The sequence below is a fragment of the Pleurodeles waltl genome, chromosome 3_2 (assembly GCF_031143425.1).
Source record: "Pleurodeles waltl isolate 20211129_DDA chromosome 3_2, aPleWal1.hap1.20221129, whole genome shotgun sequence".
In the NCBI taxonomy this organism is placed as follows: Eukaryota; Metazoa; Chordata; class Amphibia; order Caudata; family Salamandridae; genus Pleurodeles; species Pleurodeles waltl.
The window spans coordinates 39,663,917-39,688,154 of NC_090441.1; the positions used below are offsets into that span (position 1 = coordinate 39,663,917).

The 24,238-nt window shown below is 46.5% G+C and overlaps 1 protein-coding gene across 2 annotated transcripts in view; it reads right to left on the reverse strand.

Annotated features, from left to right (window-relative positions):
- ZZEF1 (zinc finger ZZ-type and EF-hand domain containing 1) overlaps window positions 1-24,238 on the reverse strand; it is a 1,404,152-nt gene that overhangs the window by 577,002 nt on the left and 802,912 nt on the right. For both annotated transcript variants that reach the window (XM_069226690.1, XM_069226689.1), the window contains exons 38-39: window positions 23,469-23,655; window positions 22,173-22,306 (exon numbers count right to left, since the gene is read on the reverse strand). In XM_069226690.1, the coding sequence (XP_069082791.1) occupies window positions 22,173-22,306; window positions 23,469-23,655 (321 nt within the window). The remainder of the gene's footprint in view (window positions 1-22,172; window positions 22,307-23,468; window positions 23,656-24,238) is intronic.

Consider the following 24,238-nt stretch of genomic DNA (forward strand, 5'->3'; position numbering starts at 1 on the left):
CTGCCATGAATCCAACCATCAAGGGTTTTCACTGAGTAGTCTACAAAATCAACCCAGGTCTGGCTCGAGGATTTTTGAGCCCCCCTGAACCTAATTCTATACTCCTCAGTGGAGAATCCAAAGCCCTCAATCAGGGTAGCCTTCATGAGGTCATAGGATTCTGCATCTTTTCCAGAGAGTGTGAGGAGTCTATCCCTACACTTTCCAGTGAACATTTCCCAAAGGAGAGCACCCCAGTGAGATCTGTTTATTTTTCTGGTTGCACAAGCCCTCTCAAAAGCTGTGAACCATTTGGTGATGTCATCACCATCGTCATATTTAGTTACAATCTCTTTTGGGATTTACAACATGTCAGGAGAATCTCTGACCCTATTTATGTTGCTGCCACCATTGATGGGACCAAAACCCATCTCTTGTCTTTCCCTTTCTATGGCTAGGAGCTGTCTCTCTAAAGCCAATCTTTTGGCCATCCTGGCTAGCAGGAGGTCCTCTTCATTGAGGCTGCCCTCAATGCTTCCAGAGGTGCTGGACTCTCCTGTGAGAGAAGCAGCATCTCTGACTATCACTTGTGGAGACAGGGTTTGAGGGACCCTGTTCTCCCTAACTAGGAGTGGGGGTGGGAAATCCTCCACATCACTAGCTTCCCCCTCTGGGAAGGTATCCTCAGAGGGGTTGTTCTTAGCAATCTCTGCCAAAAGCTCTGGGAGCTGTATTTTGGTAGGGTTTGAACCAGTTTTAATCTTTTTGATTTTGCAGAGAGACCTTAGATGCAGGTAAGGGGTGAGGTTGAGTTCCATCACAATCTCTTCTGCAGTAGACATTATGGTGGTCATTCCGTCCTCGGCGGTCTTTTCTCCAGACCGCCGAGGCAGGGGGAGACAGAATACCGCCATTGCCGGCGGTATTCATGCCTCCCTATTCCGACATTTCCGCTGGCCCAGTGGAAATGGCACATCAACATTGCCGCCGGCTCATAATAGAGCCGGTGGCAATGTTGATGTGCAGCGGGTGCAGTAGCACCCGTCACACATTTCACTGCCCGAAATTCAGGCAGTGAAATGCGCGATGGGGCTATGCCTGGGGGCCCCTGCACTGCCCATGCCAAGTGCATGGGCAGTGCAGGGGCCCCCAGGGGCACCCCCAGTCCCCTTACCGCCAGCCTTTCAATGGCGGTGTTTACCGCTACGGACAGGCTGGCGGTCGGGGACTCATAATCCCCAGGGCAGCGGTATGACCGTGGCTTTTCCTCCACGGTCAGAATTGCTGGCGGAACACCGCCAGCCTGTTGGCGGTGTTACCGCCAACATACCGCCGGCCGCCAGGGTCGGAATGACCCCCTATGTTTCTAAAAGTTGGAATAATTTTTAAGAATCTAAAACTATCTCGAGAACTTAATCTAAACTTTTACAAAACTTTTAAACTCTAAAAGAAATGCTAACAGGGACTAACACAAGGCCCTAGCAGGACTATTAAAAATTTACAAAAATAGCTCAAATTTCAAAAATCAGTTTCTAATGACAATTTTTGGAATTTAGTCGTGTGATCAGGTATTGGCTGAGTAGTCCAGCAAATGCAAAGTCTTGTACCCCACCTTTGATCCACCAATTTAGGAAGTTGGCTCTGTATGTACCATTTCAAAGTAAGAAATAGCATGCACAGAGTCCAAGGGTTCCCCTTAGAGGTAAGATAGTGGCAAAAAAAGATAATTCTAATGCTCTATTTTGTGGTAGTGTGGTCGAGCAGTAGGCTTATCAGAGGATAGTGTTAAGCATTTGTTGTACACACACAGGCAATAAATGGGGAACACACACTCAGAGACAATTCCAGGCCAATAGGTTTTTATATAGAAAAATATATTTTCTTAGTTTATTTTAAGAACCACAGGTTCAAGATTTACAAACAATACTTTAAATGAAAGGTATTTCACTTAGGAACTGTGAATTAGCAAAATAGCATATACAGTTTTCACACAAATGGCAATAAGCTATTTTAAAACTGGACACTGTGCAATTTTCAACAGTTCCTGGGGGAGGTGTGTTTGTTAGTTTTGCAGGTAAGTAAACCACCTACAGGGTTCAAAGTTGGGTCCAAGGTAGCCCACCGTTGGGGGTTCAGGGCAACCCCAAAGTTACCACACCAGCAGCTCTGGGCCGGTCAGGTGCAGAGGTCAAAGTGGTGCCCAAAACGCATAGGCTTCAATGGAAAAGGGGGTGCCCCGGTTCCAGTCTGCCAGCAGGTAAGTACCGCGTCTTCGGAGGGCAGACCAGGGGGGTTTTGTAGGGCACCGGGGGGGGACACAAGTCAGCACAAAAAGTACACCCTCAGCGGCACGGGGTAAGCCGGGTGCAGTGTGCAAACATACGTGGGGTTTGCAATGTAGTCCAATGGGAGACCTAGGGGGTCTCTTCAGCGATGCAGGCAGGCAAGGGGGGGGGGGCTCCTCGGGGTAGCCACCACCTGGGCAAGGAAGAGGGCCACCTGGGGGTCGCTCCTGCACTGGAGGTCGGAGTCAGGGGGAGCCTCTGGATTCCCTCTGCAGGCGTCGCTGTGGGGGGGCACAGGGGGGTCAACTCTGGCTACTCACGGGCTCGCAGTCGCCGGGGAGTCCTCCCTGTAGTGTTGGTTCTCCACAAGTCAAGCCGGGGGCGTCGGGTGTAGAGTGCAAAGTCTCACGCTTCCGGCGGGAAATGTGTGTTCTTTCAAAGTTGCTTCTTTGTTGCAAAGATGTTTCTTCTTTGGAGCAGAGCTGCTGTCCTCAGGAGTTCTTAGTCCTTTTAGATGCAGGGTAGTCCTCTGAGGCTTCAGAGGTTGCTGGACCCTGTGGAACGCGTCGCTGTAGCAGTTCTTTTGAAGTGGGGAGACAGGCCGGTAGAGCTGGGGCCAAAGCAGTCAGCCCACACTGGTAGTCGGGTATGGTTTCAGGGGCCACCTCGGGGGTGTTTTTCACAATAAAATGTACATTGACATCAGTGTGCATTTATTGTGCTGAGAAGTTTGATACCAAACTTCCCAGTTTTCAGTGTAGCCATTATGGTGCTGTGGAGTTCGTGCATGACAGACTCCCAGACCATATACTCTTACGGCTACCCTGCACTTACAATGTCTAAGGTTTTGCTTAGACACTGTAGGGGCATAGTGCTGATGCACTTATGCCCTAACCTATGATATAGTGCACCCTGCCTTAGGGCTGTAAGGCCTGCTAGAGGGGTGACTTATCTATACCTATATGCAGTGTGGGGTTGGCATGGCACCCTGAGGGGAGTGCCATGTCGACTTAGTCATTTTCTCCCCACCAGCACACACAAGCTGGTAAGCAGTGTGTCTGTGCTGAGTGAGGGGTCTCCAGGGTGGCAAAAGACATGCTGCAGCCCTTAGAGACCTTCCTTGGCATCAGGGCCCTTGGTACCAGGGGTACCAGTTACAAGGGACTTACCTGGATGCCAGGGCGAGCCAATTGTGGAAACAAAGGTACAGGTTAGGGAAAGAACACTGGTGCTGGGGCCTGGTTAGCAGGCCTCAGCACACTTTCAAATCATAACTTGGCATCAGCAAAGGCAAAAAGTCAGGGGGTAACCATGCCAAGGAGGCATTTCCTTCAGTAATCATGTCTAGTTGTAGGTTTTCTCGCTTGTTTAATGACCTCCATACACTCTTGTGTAAGATTTAAATGTCCGAATTCTAAGACTTCAGGAGCCAGATTGCTAGATTGAGCGATGCTGGTTTCGGGTGCTGATCTGTTGTTTGTGTTGTGTTAACAGATCTGGTATGTTTGGTAATTTGATGTGGGGTACTACTGATAAGTCCAACAGTGTAGTGTACCACGGTTGGCGAGCCCAGGTTGGTGCTATGAGTATTATTTTGAGTTTATTTTGACTTAGTTTGTTGATCAGATAAGGAATGAGTGGGAGAGGGGGAAAAGCGTAAGCAAATATCCCTGACCAACTGATCCACAGTGCATTGCCCTTGGATTGAGGGTGTGGGTACCTGGACGCGAAGTTTTGGCATTTTGCGTTTTCTTTTGTTGCGAATAGGTCTATGTTTGGTGTTCCCCAGCGGAGGAAGTGATCCTGTAGGATCTGGGGATGAATTTCCCATTCGTGAGTTTGCTGGTGATCTCGACTGAGATAGTCGGCTAACTGATTCTGAATGCCTGGTATGTATTGTGCTATTAGGCGAATGTGATTGTGAATTGCCCAATGCCAAATCTTTTGTGCTAAGAGACACAGTTGTGACGAGTGTGTGTCCCCTTGTTTGTTGAGATAATACATTGTTGTCATGTTGTCGGTTTTGACAAGGATGTGTTTGTGGGCTACTAGGGGTTGAAATGCTTCTAATGCTAGAAACACCGCTAGCAGTTCCAAATTATTTATGTGAAGTTGTTTTTGTTTATTGTCCCATTGACCCTGTACGCTGTGCTTGTTGAGGTGTGCTCCCCAACCCCATCATGGAAACATCTGTTGTGATAACGGTTTGTGGCACTGGGTCTTGGAATGGCCGCCCTTTGTTTAAATTTGTAGGGTTCCACCATTGAAGCAAGGAGTGTGTCTGGTGGTCTATCGACACTAGATCTTGAAGTTGACCCTGTGCTTGTGTCCATTGTTTTGCTAGGCACTGTTGTAAGGGCCGCATGTGTAATCTTGCATTTGGGACAATGGATATGCATGAAGACATCATGCCTAGAAGTTTCATTACAAACCTAACTGGGTAGTGTTGGTTTGACTGTATGCTTGACCTTACATTTTGGAATGCTTGGACCCTTTGTGGACTTGGAGTGGCAATTGCCCTTTGTGTGTTGAGTGTTGCTCCCAAATATTGTTGTATTTGGGACGGTTGCAGATGTGATTTCTGGTAATTTATAGAGAACCCCAGTTTGTGTAGAGTTTCTATAACCTATTGCGTGTGGAAAAGACACTGTTGCTTTGTGTTGGTTTTTATTAGCCAGTCGTCTAAATATGGGAATACGTGCATGTGCTGTCTCCTTGTGTGAGCGGCTACTACTGCTAGGCATTTTGTGAATACCCTTGGGGCTGTTGTTATTCCGAACGGTAGTACTTTGAATTGATAGTGTACGCCGTGCAGTACAAACGTTAAGTATTTTCCCTGAGAAGGATGGATGGGTATGTGGAAATACGCATCCTTGAGATCCAATGTTGTCATGTATTCCTCCTTTTTTAACAAGGGAATCACGTCTTGAAGTGTTACCATGTGGAAGTGGTCTGATTTGATGAAGAGATTCAGTGTTCTGAGGTCTAAAATAGGTCTTAACGTTTTGTCCTTTTTTGGAATTAGGAAATATAGTGAGTAGACGCCTGTTCCTTTCTGACAATTGGTTACGAGCTCTATTGCTGGTCTTTGTAGTAGTGCTTGGACCTCTATTTGTAATAGGTCTAAGTGTTGTTGGGACCGATTGTGCGTTTTTGGTGGTACATCTGGCGGGAATTTTGTGAATTCTATGCAATAACCATGTTGGATAATTGATAGGACCCATGCGTCTGTGGTAATATGTGTCCAGTTTTGATAATATGTGGTTAACCTACCCCCCACTGGTGACAAGTGTTGGGGTTTTGTGACATTGAAGTCACTGTTTGGTCTGGCTTGGTTTGGTTGCTTGGAACTTTCCCCTTCCTCTTGGGAAATGTCCTCTATAGGAACCACGAAACCCTCCCCTTTGGTATTGTGCCTGATAGGTGGGTCTGGTTTGAGAGGTGGAAGGCTCTGATGTTTGTTGCCGAAAACCCCCTCTGAATTGAGGTTTTCTAAAGGTGCCTCTGATTTGTGGGGAATAGAGCGCGCCCATGGCTTTGGCCGTGTCCGTGTCTTTTTTTAACTTCTCAATTGCTGTGTCAACTTCCGGCCCAAACAACTGTTCTTGATTAAACGGCATGTTCAACACCGCTTGTTGAATCTCTGTCTTGAATCTAGAACTTCTTAACAATGCATGCCTGCGAATGGTTACTGCTGTGTTGACTGTTCGTGCTGCCGAGTCTAGTGAGGACCTTATCTGGTTGTTAGATATGGCCTGTTCTTCTTCCACAACCTGTTGGGCACGTTTCTGGTGTTCCTTGGGCAAGTGCTCTATGATGTGTTGCATCTCGTCCCAGTGTGCCCTGTCGTAGCGAGCAAGTAGGGCTTGCGAATTTGCAACCCGCCATTAATTGGCTGCTTGTGCTGCCACTCGTTTATCCGCTGCGTCAAACTTTCTGCTTTCTTTGTCAGGCGGTGGAGCGTCTCCTGATGATTGAGAGTTTGCTCTCTTTCTTGCCGCTCCTACAACCACTGAGTCAGGTGTAAGTTGTTGTGTTATGAACACCGGATCTGTTGGGGGAGGTTTGTATTTCTTCTCAACTCTCGGCGTAATAGCCCTTCCCTTTACAGGCTCCTGGAAGACCTGTTTTGCATGTTTGAGCATGCCCGGGAGCATTGGCAGACTCTGATAGGAAGCGTGGGTGGATGCCAAGGTGTTAAACAGGAAATCATCCTCCACTGGCTCTGTGTGCATTGCCACGTTGTGGAACATAGCTGCTCTGGATAGCGTATATGCAGTACTGTCTTCTGGAGGTGATGGCTTTGTTGGATAACAATCCGGACTGTTATCCGATACTGGTGCATCATATAAGTCCCATGCATCTGCATCATCCTGTGTCATCCCAGTGTGTGTGGGTGACTGCATTGTAGGTGTTCCCACTGGTGACAGTTGTGGTGAGTGTGGTGTGGACGGTTGTGGTGATACCCTTGGTGGTGGGGATTTGTCTCTAACCACCTTTGCATTAGGTTGCATTTCTGTCTCCTGAAATGCAAGTTTCCTTTTAGAATTGAGTGGAGGTAAAGTTTGTATTTTTCCAGTCTCTTTCTGGATATGTAACCTTCTTTGTGTATGGTCCGGTTCTTCCATACTTAATTCCTGCTCAAATCTATGTCTTTCTTTCATTTGGCTGGAAAGTCATTGCTCTTCTGTGTAAGAGCTTCTTTTCGGCTCCGAAGCCGCTTTTTTCGAAACCGAGGTTTCAGGTATAGTCTTTTTCGGTTCCGAAGATATTTTCCTCATTTTGGGTGAATCGAACTCTCGGTGTCGAGATCGTTCGGTGCCGGAATCTCGACCGGAGTCGGAAGTCTTTGGCAATTCTCTGGCCTTTTTCGGTGCCGATGTTTGGTCACCTTCTTTTCGGTGGGTCGAGCCATGGCCTGCTGGCGGTGGCATCCCCATGGCCTTAAATGTCTTTGCGTGAGTTTTGGACGGGGCAGGTTTACTCACTTTTCGCTGCACCGTCGAGGTTCGGTTACTTTCGGATTCGTCCGAGTCCGTCCCCTGGATGGAAATGCTTTCCTCCTCTCCGACGTTGAGTTGCTCTTTCGGTGTCGACGCCATTTGCAGTCTTCTTGCTCATCGATCTCTTAAGTCCTTTTTCGATCGAAACGCTCGACAAACCTCGTAAGTATCCTCCCTGTGTTCAGGTGATAAACACAGATTACAGACCCGGTGCTGGTCTGTATAAGGATACTTTGAATGACAGGACAGAAGCGGAAGGGGGTCTGGTCCATTAGTCTGGGACGACGGATGTGGTCAGGCTGACCAGGCCTTGGTGAAGAACGGAAACCCCGAAGAGCCGCCAGAGCGCTCTTGATGTCGGTGCCGATACAGTAACAGTAACCCGGTACCGAACGATAACAATACCGTCGAATTTTCGATAATTTAGCTAACTTTCCCGATTCGAAATAAGGAGTGAAGAGGAACACGTCCGAACCCGATGGCGGAAAGAAAACAATCTAAGATGGAGTCGACACCCATGCGCAATGGAGCCGAAAGGGAGGAGTCACTCGGTCTCGTCACTCGAAAAGACTTCTTCGAAGAAAAACAACTTGTAACACTCCGAGCCCAACACTGGATGGCAGGATAATGCACAGCATGTGTAGCTGCAGCTACACATGCCACCGAACATATATATATATATTCGCCACCAGTTCTCTTGCAGTTGCAGCTTGCGTCTTCAAAGCAATGCACATACTTCAACTGACGCATTTCAACTGTAGCTTTTAGGCATCAATAAAAAAATGTCAAGTAACTCTTGTGATTATTTTTCTGCTAGGAAATGATCTGACTTGTCTAGTGGCAGTTCTGATGCCTTAAGTAACACAGAAGGTTTATATGCCTACTGCAAGGATCAAAACTGTATTATATGTGAAAAGCTGAGTGGATTAGTAAAGCCAGACATTACCTACGCTATAATACAAATGAAATGTATGTGCAAGGGGGGCTGTGGAGAGATGAAATGCACTTTTGCTGAGTGGTAGTGAGGGAAATCGGAGGAGGAGGTAATGGAAGTGGGAGAACCAATAATGATTGTTGGACTGGCCGCTAGAGGCGCTAAAGACTGTGACGACTGGTTTTGACAAGGTGAAGTAATAATGTGTCTTTTTTGTTTTATTGAGTGTTTTGAGAGAACATGTTGATTGAGGGAAGAAGCAATGGTAAGGTGACCTCTACTGTTGCTGGTATCACACTCACACCCACTAGCAATTTTGTGACCGTCTACATAGGCTAGTGTTTTAGAGCAACAGTTTAGCCAGTAGCAGAGATGGCATCTCGTTGGATGACTGCTGCTCAAGCCCTAACTCAGGATATAGAGGACAGTTCTGACGTAGGATCAGAGACTGAGACAGCAGATACTGAGACTGCATCTGAGGGATAGGACAATGGCGCAGACTCTGGGAGTGATTTTTCAGTAAGAGTCTCATTCGATAACTACTTTTCCAGTGATGAGGGAGGTGATGAGGACAGTCCTGCTGTCCCTTCGCAAGCACAGTCTGTGCAGCAGGACAATAGCGGGTTAGCCCAACCCAGAGAACAGGTGCAGCAAGCACAGAGAGAGTGCTCTCTTGGGAGCTCCCCAATTTATTTCAGCCCCAAATTCCACCGCGCAAATCGTATTGTGTAGATATAAAACTTATCTATTACAAAACAACCTGATTTTGTAAGGCAGGCACCTGCGTTTTTGTTCCTGGGTTTGGCAGCCATAACCTACCAAACCCAGACATTTCTGGAAACTAAACATCCGGGGGAGTCCACAGAGGTGTGACTTGTGTGGATTCCCCAAAGTTTTCTTACCCAGAATACCCTGCAAAGCTGAAATGTTGAATAAAAACTCTATATTTGTCTTGCATTTCTGTCACACAAACTACAGGAATATGCTGGGATCCACAAAATTCCTACCACCCAGTGTTTCCCCACCTGTCCTGATAAAAACGCTACCCCACTTGAGTGCCTGTACCCAGTGCCTGCGTCACAAATGGATCACCCCAGGGTCAACAGTTGCCCTCATGTAAGGACCAACATTGAATGTTGTGTGATCTATTCCTGACACAGGCACTACGCCTACCCACACAAGTGAGGTACCATTTTTATCGGGAGACTTGAGGAATGCTGGGTGGAAGGAAATTTGTGTCTCCTCACAGATTCCAGAACTTTTAATCACTGAAATGTGAGAAAAGTGTTTTGTTTGCCAAATATTGAGGTTTTCAAAAGATTCTGGGTAACAGAGCCTGGTGAGAGCACCACAAGTTACCCCATCCTGGGTTCCCCTAGGTGACTACTTTTAAGAAATGCACAGGTTTGGTAGGTTTTCCTAGGTACCGGCTGAGCTAGAGACCAAAATCCACAGCTAGGCACTTTCCAAAAAACACGTCAGTTTTCAATGTAAAGATTTGATGTGTCCAAGTTGGGTTTTGGGGCGTTTCTTGCTGTGGGCACTAGGCCTACCAACACAAGTGAGGTACCATTTTTATCGGGAGACATGGGGGAATGCAGGGTGGTAGGAAATTTGTGGCTCTTCTCAGATTCCAGAACTTTGCATCACCTAAATGTAAGAAAAAAGTGTTTTTTTGCCAAAGTTTGAGGTTTGCAAAGGATTTTGGGTAACAGAACCTGGTGACAGCCCCACAAGTCACCCCATTCTAAATTCCCCTATATGTCTAGTTTTCAAAAATGCATAGGTCTGCTAGGTTTCCCTAGGTGCCCGCAGAGTTAGAGGCCAAAGACCACAGCTAGGCACTTTGCAAAAAATACGTCTGTTTTCTTTGGAAAAATGTGACTTGTCCATGTTGTGTTTTGTGGCTTTTCCTCTTGCGGGCACTAGGTTTACCCACACAAGTGAGGTACCATTTTATTGGGAGACTTGGGGGAATGCTGTGTAGAAGCACATTTGTGGCTCCTCTCAGATTCCAGAACTTTGCAGCACTAAAATGTGAGGGAAAAGTGTTTTATTTGCCAAATTCAGAGTTTTGCAAAGGATTCTGGGTAACAGAACCTGGTTAGAGCCCCAAGTAACCCGATCCTGGATTCCCCTAGGTGTCTAGTTTTAAAAAATGCACAGGTTTGGTAGGTTTCCCTACATGCCGGCTGAGCTAGAGGCCAAAGACCACAGCTAGGCACTTTCCAAAAAACACGTCAGACTTCAATGTAAAAATGTGATGTGTCCATGTTGCATTTCCTGTCACAGTCACTAGGCCTAACCACACAAGTGAGGTTCCATTTTTATCAGGAGATTTCAAAGAATACAGAATAGCAGAACAAATGTTATTGCCCCTTGCCTTCCTCTTCATTTTGTCCTTCCAAATGTAAGACAGTGTGTAAAAAAGAAGTCTCTTTGAGAACTGCCCTGTAATTCACATGCTTGTATGGGGTCCCCGGAATTCAGAAATGTGCAAATAACCACTGCTTCTCAACACCTTATCTTGTGCCCATTTTGGAAATACAAAGGTTTCCTTGATATCTATTTTTCAGTCTTTATATTTCACCAAATGAATTGCTGTGTAGCCGGTATTCAATGAAAACCGATTGCAAGGTGCAGCTCATTTATTGGCTCTGGGTACCTAGGGTTCTTGATGAACCTACAAGCCCTATATATCCCCGCAACCAGAAGAGTGCAGCAGACGTAACAGTATATTGCTTTAAAAAATCTGCCATAGCTGGAAAAAGTTTCACCTCAATTTCAATTTATTTTTGTTTTAGCTGTTACTTTCTGTAGGAAAACCTTGCAGGATCAACACAAATGACCCCTTGCTGAATTCAGAATTTTAACTACGTTTCAGAAATCTTTAGCTGTCCGGGATCCAGCATTGGTTTTGCACCCATTTCTGTCACTAACTGGAAGGAGACTGAAAGCACAAAGAATTGTAAAAATGGGGTATATCCCAGTATATTTGGTGGGTAGATATCTCCATAGTGAAATACAACAACGTTAGTATAGTCTTTAGTGTTATAATAAAGAATACTTAATTGTTCTAACATTTAGTGTGGTTTTTTCATGTGTAACAGTTACCGAATGACTACTGTGGTATTGTAAGTGCTTTACATTTCACCTTCATAAGCCTGAGCTGCTCTCCAGTGACCCCTAGAGAGCTTTGGTTATCTAGGCATCAAAACACTATCAGAAAGGGTTGCCTGGACTCGGTGTAGGGTATCACATCATAGGTTTACACCATAAAGTGAGGCAGCCTCCTACAGACGGCTTGTCTGTAAAATGCAAAAAAAATGTAAAAAAACAGCCCAACTGATAATCTTTAACTGTGACCATGGCAAGGCCCTGCTGGGACAAAAAACAAAGCAAGCAACAACACATTCAAAGGTCGAGGGTGGAAGGGTGCCTACCCACCACGATGACATGCACAACCTCTGGAGGAAGGACAAAATAATTCAACTGCAGCTGTTGAATTTCATGCGCAGAGGGGCAGATTGTGCAGGTGCAGAGGAAATATCCTGCCTTGCTGCTGCACTAGAGGATCCTCTCACTGTGGAAACCTGATTGGAGTACAGATGCTCTGGCACAAACATTCCGGGTGCCACACTATTGTGCCCCAATCCAGTGCCACTAGGATAACTTGGGCCCGGTCCTTCCACTTGTTCAGAATTAGGGACAACAGAGGTAACTGCAGGAAGGCACACAGGAGTCCTGGTCTTCACCCTATGTGGAATGAGTCTTTGAGAGACACCTTTCTGGAGAACTCCAGTGCAAAAGCATTGGCATAATGGTGGCAAACAGATCTAGCCAGGGTTCGGCCCACTTTTGGAAGATTCCCGCCAGCTCCAGAGGTGTACAGCCTACTGGTACAGGACTATGGACCCAACTCTGTCCTACTTGTTACAGTACCACATGGTGGTGGTGTTGTCCATGAAAACCTGCACCCATCCCCTTTGATGGTGGGCAGCCAAGACTTCAAGGTCATGTACTCTGATCTCCAAATCTCCCAGATGGCCTCCCTAACCCAGTAGTGACATGTCCATCACCTTCATCAACCCTGGGTGTGGTAGAGAGTGTGGTCTGCTGCTGGTACAATTGCGGTTGAGCAGCCACCATTGCAGATATTTTGCAGTTTCCTGTGACATGACAGAATACTATAGGTTCCCTTGTTGCTGGACCAAATGAGACTTCAGGTTCCACTGCAACCCTTGCCTGTGCTATCCGGCATGACTGTGAGCAGGGTGCAGGACGCTAATAGGCCCAGAAGACTAACAGCTACCCTCAATGAAACCTAGGACTGGGATCAAATATCAGGATCATAGCCCAAAAGTGCTGAACTTGCTGGTCTGGATAAAAGCTTGAAAGTGCACCATATCTAGGATGGCTCCAAAAAAAGGGATCCTGTGCGAAGGAGTCAGGTGTGACTTCCGAAGGTTGATTGAGACCCTCAAAGATGTTGAGTTTTCTGTCTTCTGGATCTAGTCTGCTAAGGACTGTAGTGAGCCCACCTGCAATAAACAGTCATTGAGTTAGGGAAAGACTTGTACTGCTCAACTTCTCAAATAGGCAGTGACCACTACCATTACCTTTGTGAATACCCAAGGGGCATGGCTGTGGTCTAAAGGGAGCAGTGAAAATTGAAAGTGCTACTGACTCAACTTGAACTGCCTGTGGGCCTGCAGGTTAGGGTTGTTGTAGGAAAGCACCCTTTTTGGCATGGTTAGCCCCCACATTTTGCCTGTATGTGGCTTTGCCTGTTAATTAACTGGGTCCCTGCTAACGAGGTCCCCAGTGAAAGATCTCTTTTCCCAAAACTGCACAGTTGTTTTGCTCAACTGGCAAATCCCATGAAATGGCACCACTGGTACCTAGGGCCTGGGGTACTAAGGAAGGTCTCTGAGGGCTAAAGTCCAATTATGCCTCCGTCAGGGACCCCTGGCTAAACCCACACAGTGCTGCCATTGCAGACTGCGTGTGTTGGTGCAGGCTAAACTGAATACATGACCTGTCACACATCCCTGTGTTGCAGGTCCCCTATCACTGCACCAGGTGCAAGTCAACCATAAGGCAGGGTGCATCCAGGCACATGTGAGGGCATATATACATGAGCAAATATGCCCCTGTTATGTCTCTGTCAATTCTGAGATATAGTAAGTGGTCATTACGAGTTCCCAAGCTACATGATGGCTTCACTGAATCCTGGGATGTTTGGTATCAAACATGACAGAGTAGTAAACCCTCACTGACCCCAGTGATGAATTTAATGATAAATGCACAGAGAGGGTACCTTAGAGGTGCCCCCTGAAATCCTCCCAACCACAAGTGTGTAGACTGACTGGTCCTGACCAGCTCAGCCACCACAGACACGTTTCTGCCCCCCCCCCCCTGTCCCCCCTTCCATCCCCCCCACACCCCTCCTCCTCAACACCCCCCCCCCCCCCTCCCAGAGAGCCACCCCGCTGGAGGGCCTAAGACAAAAGCCTGCACTGGGGAGAGGTTTTACCTCCTCTCCCAGGCAGGATGGACATTCCAGGGCAGGAAGCTTCAAAGGCCTTGCCACCTTTGTAATGCAACCCAGGTCTCTCCAAATGGCGGCAATGACCAACCCCCCTGTCCTGAACCCACTGTGCAGCAGTACAGGTGGGAAAATTAGTTAAATTGCCAGTCCCACCCCTAAGGTGGATGAGCTAAATTGGACACTGCTCTTCAAATTCCTCCATATTGCTTGGAAAGAATTAGGCCACTAGGGTTAGGATTAGGGTTATGCCCACTTCCCAGCGGAAGTGGTCAGAAGAAGGTTGTAGTGACCCTAAAGGTGGTCAGCCCATTGTCTACCACCTGGCACTCCTGTTAACGCCCCTAAATTGAGTATTTAGGTGGCACCCTAGAACTCAGATTTCGACAACCTAAGAAGAACCGGATAAATAAGAGCTGCACTGGCAGAGGATAAAAAGAAGAAGCAGCTGACCACGCCAGACTGCCTGCTTACCTCAAATGACTTTGCATCGAAAGACAACTCGTCCAGCCTTTAATAAAGACTCAAGTCTCCTGTGGGCGGTGGACCTGCCCTGCAACAGGAGACTCTAAGAAAAAGACTCTGCAGCTGCTGGAACCACAGAAACCCAACACCTGAAGCGACCACTGCACCCGGCGTCCATGACCCAAGGTGAAGTCAACCAATGGCACCAACGCAGCTCCCCAGCTGTCCAGAGACCGAGTTCAGTGTTTACTGTGTTAATTTCTGAAATTGCAAAGAATTTATTCTTAAAAGTCAACTTACTTGATTATGAAGTTCTTGGGTTTGAAGAATAAATAAAATGAATTGTGTTTTTTTCTAAATTGGTCTTGGATTTATTTTTGGAGAGTGTGTTTCATTAATTGCCTCTATGAGTACAACAAATGCTTAGCACCACCCTCTGATAAGCCTAACTGCTCACCCACATTACCACAAAATAGAGCATTAATCCTATCTACTTTTGCCCCTGCAAAACCAATTGGGGGTCCACTGGACTCTCTGCACAGTATACGTCATTTTAGTACACTATATAAAGAACCAGCTTCCTACAATTGTGAACAATTGTGTCCCTGTGTGTCCAATGCAACAATTCTCTGGGATGCAGGGCTGAAAAGAACACAATTAGCTAGCGAATATCCTGCAGTTTCCATAATAAATGCACGTTTCACCAGAATGTAAGACCCGGGAGCCAGTGATAAATTTCTTAGCGGTTGGATAATATGGATGTGTTATATTATGTTGTTTATACAGCAAACTATCACTATGGTTCCACAAGCAGCTAGCAATGCAAAAAAACTCAAATTAAATAACAGGTAACACCTTATCTGGTGGAGACCTATTCTAGCTGTAGATTCCTTACATCAGTCTGGATCCGGAGATTTTTCTCGAGCAATGCCTCTCCGCACCGTTAGATTGCTTTGGTCGGCGCCGCATCCGTCGTCGTGCATGCCGAATTTCATGCTGCAAAACTTATATAGGTGTGCTGACGTCAGTTTCTTTTCACAACTTTCCATACCAGAAGCACAGAGCCATGAAGAACACTGACCACTGGTGAGTCAATACTTGTGCCCTGAAAGGAAGTCCCTTTCTTTAGAAATCAGTTCGCAGAGAAGGGAGGATGGGTGGTTCAGTAAGCAATGTGCAACTAGAATATGTCCCTACCAGATAAGGCGTTACTGAAGGTAAGTAACTTGCTCATCTGATAGAGACTTCTAGGTGTAGATTCTTTACCTTAGAAAAGATACCCAAGCAATATTATTGCCGGAGGAGGATCTGCAAACCAAGATCATGCTAGGACGTCCTGCAGGACCGAACGGGCAATGTACCTGTCTGTACGGACCTGACTGTCCAGGCAGTGGTGTTTGGTAAACGTGTGCAAGGATGCCCACGTAGCTGAATGACAGATGTCCAGGACTGAAACTCTGCGTGCTAATGGAGTGGTTGCAGCTGTTGCTTTGGTAGAGGGAGCACAGACCTTTCTGGGGGTTGCTTTTTAGCCAATTCATAGCAAATTGTAATGCAGAGAACGACCCATCTAGAGATGGTTCTTTTCTGCACTGCCTGACCTTTTGTCGCATCCACATACCCAACAAAGATTTGATCATCCACCTGGAACTCTTTGGTATGATACAGGTAGAACGCATACGCTCTTTTGTGGTCCAGGCGGTGACGTCTCTCCCCTTCTTTAGAAGGATGTGAGGTGCGTTAAAAGTAGGCAAGGTGATGGATTGGGCTACATGAAAGGGTGTGACCACTTTTGGCAGAAACGAAGCCCCAGTGCAAAGCACTACTTTGTCAGGATATATGGTAAAGTATGGTGGATTACATGACGAAGCCTGCAGCTCACTCACCTGGCGGGCGGACGTAATGGCTACACGGAAGGCTGTTTTTAATGTTAGACGCCTGAGAGGTCAATTGTGAAAAGGCTCAAAGGGAGCACACACAAGAAATGTCAGACCTAAATTCAAATCCCATTGGGGCATGGTGAGTGGAGATGGAGGAAACATGTGGGTAAGACTCTTAAGGAACCTACTAACAATAGGAGACTTAAACAAAGAGGGTTGGGCAGGTAGTCTAAAAAATGCAGTGATAGCAGACAAATAACCTTTGAGGGTGCCCAAAGCTGAGCCCTGCTGGGCCAAAGAAAGTATAAACAAGAGGCCCTCGGAAAGAAGGGCAGAAAGGGGGGTCAACAGACTTGCCAGTGCACCATGCCACAAATTGATGCTAACAACAGACATATACCATTTTGATGAGGGACACCTGGCTGCAAAGATAACATTAAATACGTCGGTGGAAGGTCAAATGTCAACTGCTGCCGCCCAATCTCCAAGCAAGAATGGAAGATTGGACAGTCTTCTGCTGTGACAGAAGTCCTCCTGCAGGGGCAGTCTGATCTGAGGATCGATGGCTGTGTTAAATAGCTCAGGATACCAGAATCTTCATGCCCAGTTTAGAGTCATAAGAACTCTGGGCAGACGTGGTATGGACAGAAAGGCATACAGGAGGGCTGAGTTCCACTCGAGATGAAACGCTTTGCTGAGCGAGTGCCACCTTGGAAACTCAAACGTGCAAAATTGCTGACATTGTGCGTTCTCTGCTGATGTACATGTACAGAGACTCAGAGCCTCCTGACAAAGGGTCCACTACCCCACCCGCCTTGCTTGTTGCAGTACGACATGGGGGTGGTGTTGTCAGTTAACACCTGCATCTTTCCTTTGATAGAGGGAAGGAATGCTTTCAATGCCAGTCTGATCGCCCTGAGCTCCAAAAGACCGACGTGGAGCCCAGACTCTGCCGGAGACCAGATGCCTCTGATCGCCACCTCTCCCATGTGGCTGCTCCATCCCAGGAATAACACATCTGTCACTACTGTCAGATCTGGTTGGGGAAGGTAAAGGGATCTGCCTCCGACCCAAACGCAGTTCAAGAGCCACCAATGCAGATCTTGCACTGTTCCCTCCGAGATCTGGACCACATCGGAAAGATTTCCCTGATGCTGCATTCACTGGAACTTCAGGTCCCACTGCAGAGCTCGCTTATGCCATCTAGCATGTGTCACCAGCAATATGCAGGAGGCCATGATGTCCAGCAGCCTCAGAGTCATTCTCACAGAAATCCAGAATAGAGGATGCAACATCAGTATCATAGCTTGAATATCCTGGACTTGCCACTCGGGAGGATAATCCAGAAACTGCACTATCTTCAGAACAGCTCCAATGAAAGGGAGAGTCTGAGAGGGAGTCAGGTGTGACTTTAGCACATTTATAGTGAATCCTAACCTATGCAGGAGGTCCCCCCCCAAGCCTGGAGATGGGAGACGACCGCCTGGGGCGAACCCACCTTCAACAGCCAGTCGCCGAGATAGAGGAACATGGAGTCCCCTGATCTGGCCAGATAAGTTGCGATCACCGCCATCACCTTGGTGAACACCCAACAGGCGCTAGTAAGGTCAAAATAGAGCACAGTGAACTGAAAGTGCTTGTGGTCTATCATGGTTCGCAAGTGACGTCTATGGTCAGGCAGGACAGGTATATGAAAGTAAACGTCCTGCAAGTCTATAGCTACCATCCAGTCTGCTGGGTCCAGGGAAGATAGAACCTGAGCTGGAGTAAGCATTTTGAACTTCTCCTTCTTGAGAAAGAGACTGAGGAACAAAGGTGTAGGATGAGGCTGAGGCCCTTGTCCTTTTTGGGCACCAGAATGTAGTGGGAGTAACAAACACAACCTACTTCTGGCACAGGGACCCTCTCTATGGCTCCACTGGTCAAGAGAGACGTAACTTCCTCTCAAAGAAATGACAAGTGATCCTTCATCATCCAATCGTTAGTTGGTGGCATGGATGGAGGGGTAGTCTCCAAGGGGAGGGTGCAGCCTCTTCTGACTATCTTCAAATCCCACCTGTCTTATATGATGGACTGCCAGCAGGACAGGTGATGGTGGGTCCTGCCTCCAATTGGTCCCCAGTGTGAAATTGTCAGACTAGGAAGGTTTGGAGGCAGCTGCAGAGGGGGGCGGTGGACTGGCCAGATCGCTGGCTCCCTGATGTATGGGGACAATGGATCCCACGTCCCCGGCCATGCAGAGGCTGGGCAGCATAGATGTTACGGTGGCTGGAGGGGAACTCACGTGGCTGGGTACCCCATAGGTAGCCACAAAAGGGGCAAAAAACAGACTGAGGGGGGAGAAGGGGTGCCACGAGGCCCAAGGACCGGGCCATAACACAAGAATCCTTGAAGCGCTCGAGCACTGAGTCTGCTTTCTCTCCAAAGAGATGGGTGCCATCAAAGGGCATGTCCATAAGATAAGCTGGGACATCCCCCCGAAAAGCCAGACGTTCACATCCAGGCATGGCACCTCAAGGCCACTGTCGAACCAACTGCTCTGACCAGGGACTCGGTCATGTACAGTCCACACTGGATCGTGAACTTTGCTACATCTCGCCCATCAACAACCGCTTGGAAAAGTACAGTCCGAGCCTCCTCTGGGACCTGTGGCAGCACTTGAGCAACCGTATCCCACAGCGTGTGGGAATAACAGCCCAAAAGGCATGTGGTGTTCACGGGCTGCAATACCAAGCTGGTGGAAGAAAACAACTTCTTCCCAAGTGTATCCAGCCTCTTCCCTATCCAGGGTTGCCGAAGGGAACGCACCCTGGGAGATTGAGGCCTGGATAACCAAGCTCTCAGGGATGGGGGTTTTCCATCAGGAAACTTGGGTCACCGGATGCAGGGCAATGGCAGCGTGCAATTGTCCTGTTCACAGGATCCCCATGCTGGGTTTGGATCAGGTACCCAGAAGGCCATCCATAAGTGCTTCATTCAAGGGGACAACGGGTTCAGAGGATGGAGTCCCAGGTTGAAGCACCTATGTCTAGAGGTTAGCCCTGACTGCTACCAAAGGCAGCTCAAGGTCCAGGACCTCAGCTGCACTCCGTACCATAACTGATATGAAGCTCCCTCCTTCGTAGCCATGGTAGGGAGAGAACGCATGCCAGTATCTGGGGAGGTAACCAGTCCACTAGCTTCACCCAGGTCCGTACACCAGTTCATGGGGGCTAGAAGCTGGTATTCGAAAGGGTTCAGCGACCCATCCCATTCCTCACAATAACCTAGCCCATAGGAATAAGGCTCAGGATTGGACATGGGGGCAAGGCCCTGTTGGAGTCGGAGCTGTACGATGCCCATACGGCTCTGTGTGGCAGTCAGCAATGAGGATGGGGCGGCGCCGCCTGGGGGTGCCAGGAGAGTAGACGTCAGGACCGGCACCGGGGAAGGTTGAGGTGGTACGAGCAGAGTCAGTCCAGATCCAGGGACGGATCCAGGAACAGATTCATTGATGTCCCTTGGAGCTGAACCCGCCAGTGCGGAACACGAAGGGGCCCCTTCCGAATCTATGGGGTCCAAAGGCACGCCAGCAGAGTGTACAAAAATGAGGGGCGTGGGCTCATAAAACACCTTAAGTTGAGCAGGGGTCACTCTGGCTCCTGGAAACTCGGGGAGGAGTGGAATCGGCCCAGACGTAGGCTCTACAGAGGGAGGCCTTCATCAGCAAAGCTCCAGATCACTCGTCACGTTGGCCGACAGACAAGGTGAAGTTGAAGAACGGATCGTCCCAAGGACTTGGAGTGGAATGACAAAGAAGGGGAACTCCGCGACCAATCCCGAGATCTTGCTCTTGACCCAGACTAGGACTTATGCGGAGCTCAGTGCCAGGCCGCCATCAGCTTTAGGGACCACTCCCTCCAAGCCTTTGGAATCGGAGCACGGCTTTCGGGTCATGGTTGTGCTCCAGACACCAAAGGAACATGGGGTGTGGATCCGTCACGCCCAATGGCAGGTTCTCTAGGACTTGAACCCAGTCTTATGTCAAGACATTCCTCAATGCACCAGGAGTGGAAATACTCAAAAAAGCTTGTTCAAAAGTGAGAAAAAAAAAAGACTAGTCAAAAAGTGACTGAGGGGGTAGCTCTTTCTTCGGGTCAACACTGGCTGATGCGGAAAGAAAAGAACTGACGTCAGTGTGACGGGGTGGCACCTATATAGGACCTGTAACATTATATCTGGCGAGGATGATGCTGATGATGGACGTGGGACCAATCAACGCCACCTAACAGCACGTAGGGATACTGCTCAAGAAAAAACTGCGGATCCAGACAGGTGTATGGGGAAATTCTAAGGTAAGGAATCTGCAACTAGATGCCTCTGATATGTTGTGCATTGAGTTGTGTGAGTGTGTCCATATGTGTATGTGAATGTGTATGTGAATGTGTGTGTGGAATGCGACTGGCTGGGTGAGGTGGAGGGAGATATAGTGGGTAAAGTGGTTGTGTCAGTATGTATGCCATTTGCATATGGTGCGGACTTTGTTGTGTATGTTGTGTTGTGTTGCTGCGTGCAGCTTACAGGAGCATGTTGTTACCTGGCAGTCATTTTCATGATGTGTGTAGTTGTGCTTGTGTGTGGATGTGTTTGTGCAGATGTGTGTGTAGTTTTTGTGGTTGTGCCATGTGTGGGTGCAGTGTCACTAGTGTGTTTATGTTGGGTCATGGATGTACGTCAATGTGTGTTTGCGGCATGTGGATGTTGTGTTGGAATGGCAATGAATAATGGTGGGTTATTTGGTGTATTGTGTTGTAGGAGGATACATATGTCAAGGGTAGAGTGTGTGTGGTACTTACCTGTTCTCCACGGCTACTGCCATTGTCTGATGTCCACTGGGTCCAGCAATGTTGTACCTCCATCAGAAAATTGCCGGCAGGACACCACCTGTATAACTGTAACATCTAAATATGGCCAGTGGGAACCTGCCAGACTAGGAAGAGCACTTCGTCGTGGTGGTCTGCAGCTCAGGTGAGGCGAGGTGAAAGATGTCATGACTTGATTACAGTAACTCCCTTCATTTGGGCCTCTGTGCTTTCACAATCTCTATGTTGTCAAGAATTCAAAAAGCAGCTATCTAACTATACTTCGACTTCCCTGTTTTACTTACGTTTTGTGTTATCTTTCTTTGTTACAGTCCCTTCCAATTGCCAGTAAAATTAAGGTTCTTTGTTTGGTTTATCTTGTCTTTCATCACTTATGTCCAAGTTATATTCAGTGTCAAATTCCTCAGTTAAATAATCCCTGCTTAATTAGATCTTCTCAACGTCTGCTCATCACTCCTAAAATCCACCTTAGTCATTCTGGTGGTTGTTCCTTTTCATTTCTGCCAGCCAGAGCTTAGACATCCCTCTCTACGTCTCTGTGTGTTATATCAGCAACTACCTTGCCTTGCTCAAGGCATTAAATATCTACATTCTTACAACCAACCTTTAAGCCTCAGTTCCAGCAAAGCCAGGTCCCTACTTAGCAGCAGTAAACACTTTTTGAGTGACAGTGCACTCTAGATTAGGAAAAACAGAAACAAGAAAATGGTCTTGGTAAAACAGTATAAGCATGGCTTAGTTAATAGTCAGCTGCCTATCTTTTAAAATACTTGGGTCTTAAAAACAGAAGGCCTGTTAAGCGTAGAAAGTAGGCCTATGGTGCAGTCAATTATTGTGTGCATAAATAACACTTTAACCTGCACACAGACTAGAGCACATACTTCTATGCTAGAGTGCTAGAGGCAAAGTAAGGTACACTGGTATTTTCAAGATGGTTATTTGTACCAGGATTAATGAAAAAAACTCTGTAAGGAATTACACTGTGTTGCTTTATCATAGCTGTATCACTAACAGTGTGCTTACATTTATGTTCTTGTCGTACTTCAGAATACACCTTAAGCACCTGATGTTTTGGTGTAGTACTGTTGCCTGAAGAGGAACAATAACGCTTGATACCAAAATCCATCATACTCCAGTTAGAACCCCTCAGGGAAATATACAGCATGTCGTTCTAAATAAAGGCTAAGAAAACTATAAAGAGAAACAAAATTCTTACTGATTTAACAGGAGGCAACATGGCTGCAAGCAACCCCAGAATTCTTTCTTGGGAACATTCAGCAAATATTTGCTCCTGGTTTGGTGATGTGGCCTTCTCTTGCGTTTTCGATAAACCTTCAGCCTTTATAAAATCTGTTGAGATGAATATACATGTGTCAGACTCCAAATAAAAATCAAATAATGAAAATGACATGAATATTCAACCTAAGAATACAATCATAAAAATTATATTGCCCACCAACAACTATTTCAAGCTGAGTCCTAGCTAGACAAGCTGCAGCTCCTCACTTGTGATCCCATTATGTCCAATGTCTAGTCCAGACTCGCTGCAATTACCCTAGATGGCTTCTTACTTGCCAAGTGCAAGAAATAACTTGATATCAATGTTGACTTGCCTCTCAAATTGAAAGAGCGCAGCAATAAGAAATGCTTTACTGCTTGTTACCAGATTAATCCTTTTACACAGTATCAAACTCTACCTCACATTACCTAAGGGTCATTACACGTTCCTGTCCTCACTCACACAGATGAAAAAATTGTTCTGTCCTTTGGATTCCCCAAAACACCCTAGGCCATATATAGTGGGGCACAGCTGCTTCAGTGCACTTGCATAGTCAGTATTCCAAGTGCGTGGAGGATTATGGTCTTCAGCTTGTCAAGTCTGCTAGTGATGTGTTGACGACTTGAGGTAGTACTGATCTTAGTGAACCTCCCCAGTACATTACTATCTCGGACAGTATGGGATTCATACTAAGGATGATAACAGTCAACTCTTTCGGTTTTCACATAGTAAAGATCAAAGGTTTTGGGGGATACATGCAAACTAATTAGCCCTTCTGAGGTATTTGGATCTGCTGTATGGGTGGCAGTTAGCAGCACATGACCAGATATTCTGTAATTTATTTGATTTGCGACAACCAACTTCTACTCATGTATTGTTTAAGAAGTCACATTTCTTAAGGAGCAGAACATAGACAAAAGGATCACTTATTGGTTGGAAAATTTGTCAGATAGGAACAAATGAACAATCATCCACTTCAATAAAAAGGACTGTTAAATTAAGGGTAACACGAGAGACAATTATCAGCTTTCGGTCTTAAATTTTTAACAATCGTGCATCTGAACTGTATTGTCTGCTTATTTAAATTGTTGCCTTTACACATCATATCATTTCTGTGGAGAAGTGTGGCACAGAACTGAAGTTTTGAGGGATTACTGATCTCTTTAAGATTGTATTATTTTACACTATATGGCAGCTTAGATGACCACAACTTATGGCAGATACAAATCTTACCTAGAAGTGTTGATGACTCTACACATGGGGAGCAATCCAATTTTTTAACCATTCCCTCTTCCACTTTATGGGAAACTTGACAGGAAATATCTTTCTTTGGCAAAATGTCATGCAGCTTTTCATTTTCATCTTCTGGCTGTTGATTATTTTCAGGGCAAGTAACAGACATACTTGCACCCACTTTTGCCTGGAGTGAGACAAATAGGCAACCTACAATAAACCTGTGGCTCAGACATCATCCTAAATGAAAATTAAAAAGGGGCTATATATTGAGCAGTAAACACAAACGCACATAGAGGACTGTAGGGAAAGTGTTGGAAAAAAAACCTTCACAAACTATGGATGGAACAATAATTCAAAACGTTCTTGACATATAGATGCTTATAGGTGGTGCTTAAATGCTCCTCATATCAAATTATTGTGCTCCATACACACGCTTTATGGGATTTGCAAAAATTCTGCAAGTGGCTACAGCCAATGAAGGGATGACAGAATACAAATTATTAGACTCTAGTGGACAATAAGGAACAAATCAAAGACCAACAGTAAAAAGATCAACAAAAAGAATAATGACCCAAAATGTCCAACAAAAGGATTAGGAAAATCAAAATAAGAGTCAAAATAAGAGCTATATTTCATAGTCATCAAGATTCACCAAGCACCTAATCAAGTAAAGAGAGACAATTTCAACACACAAGAATGAGGTATAAACCATATTTGAGCCAGTGAATGATATATCCATTTAGTCAAAATTATATGTCAAGACCAGA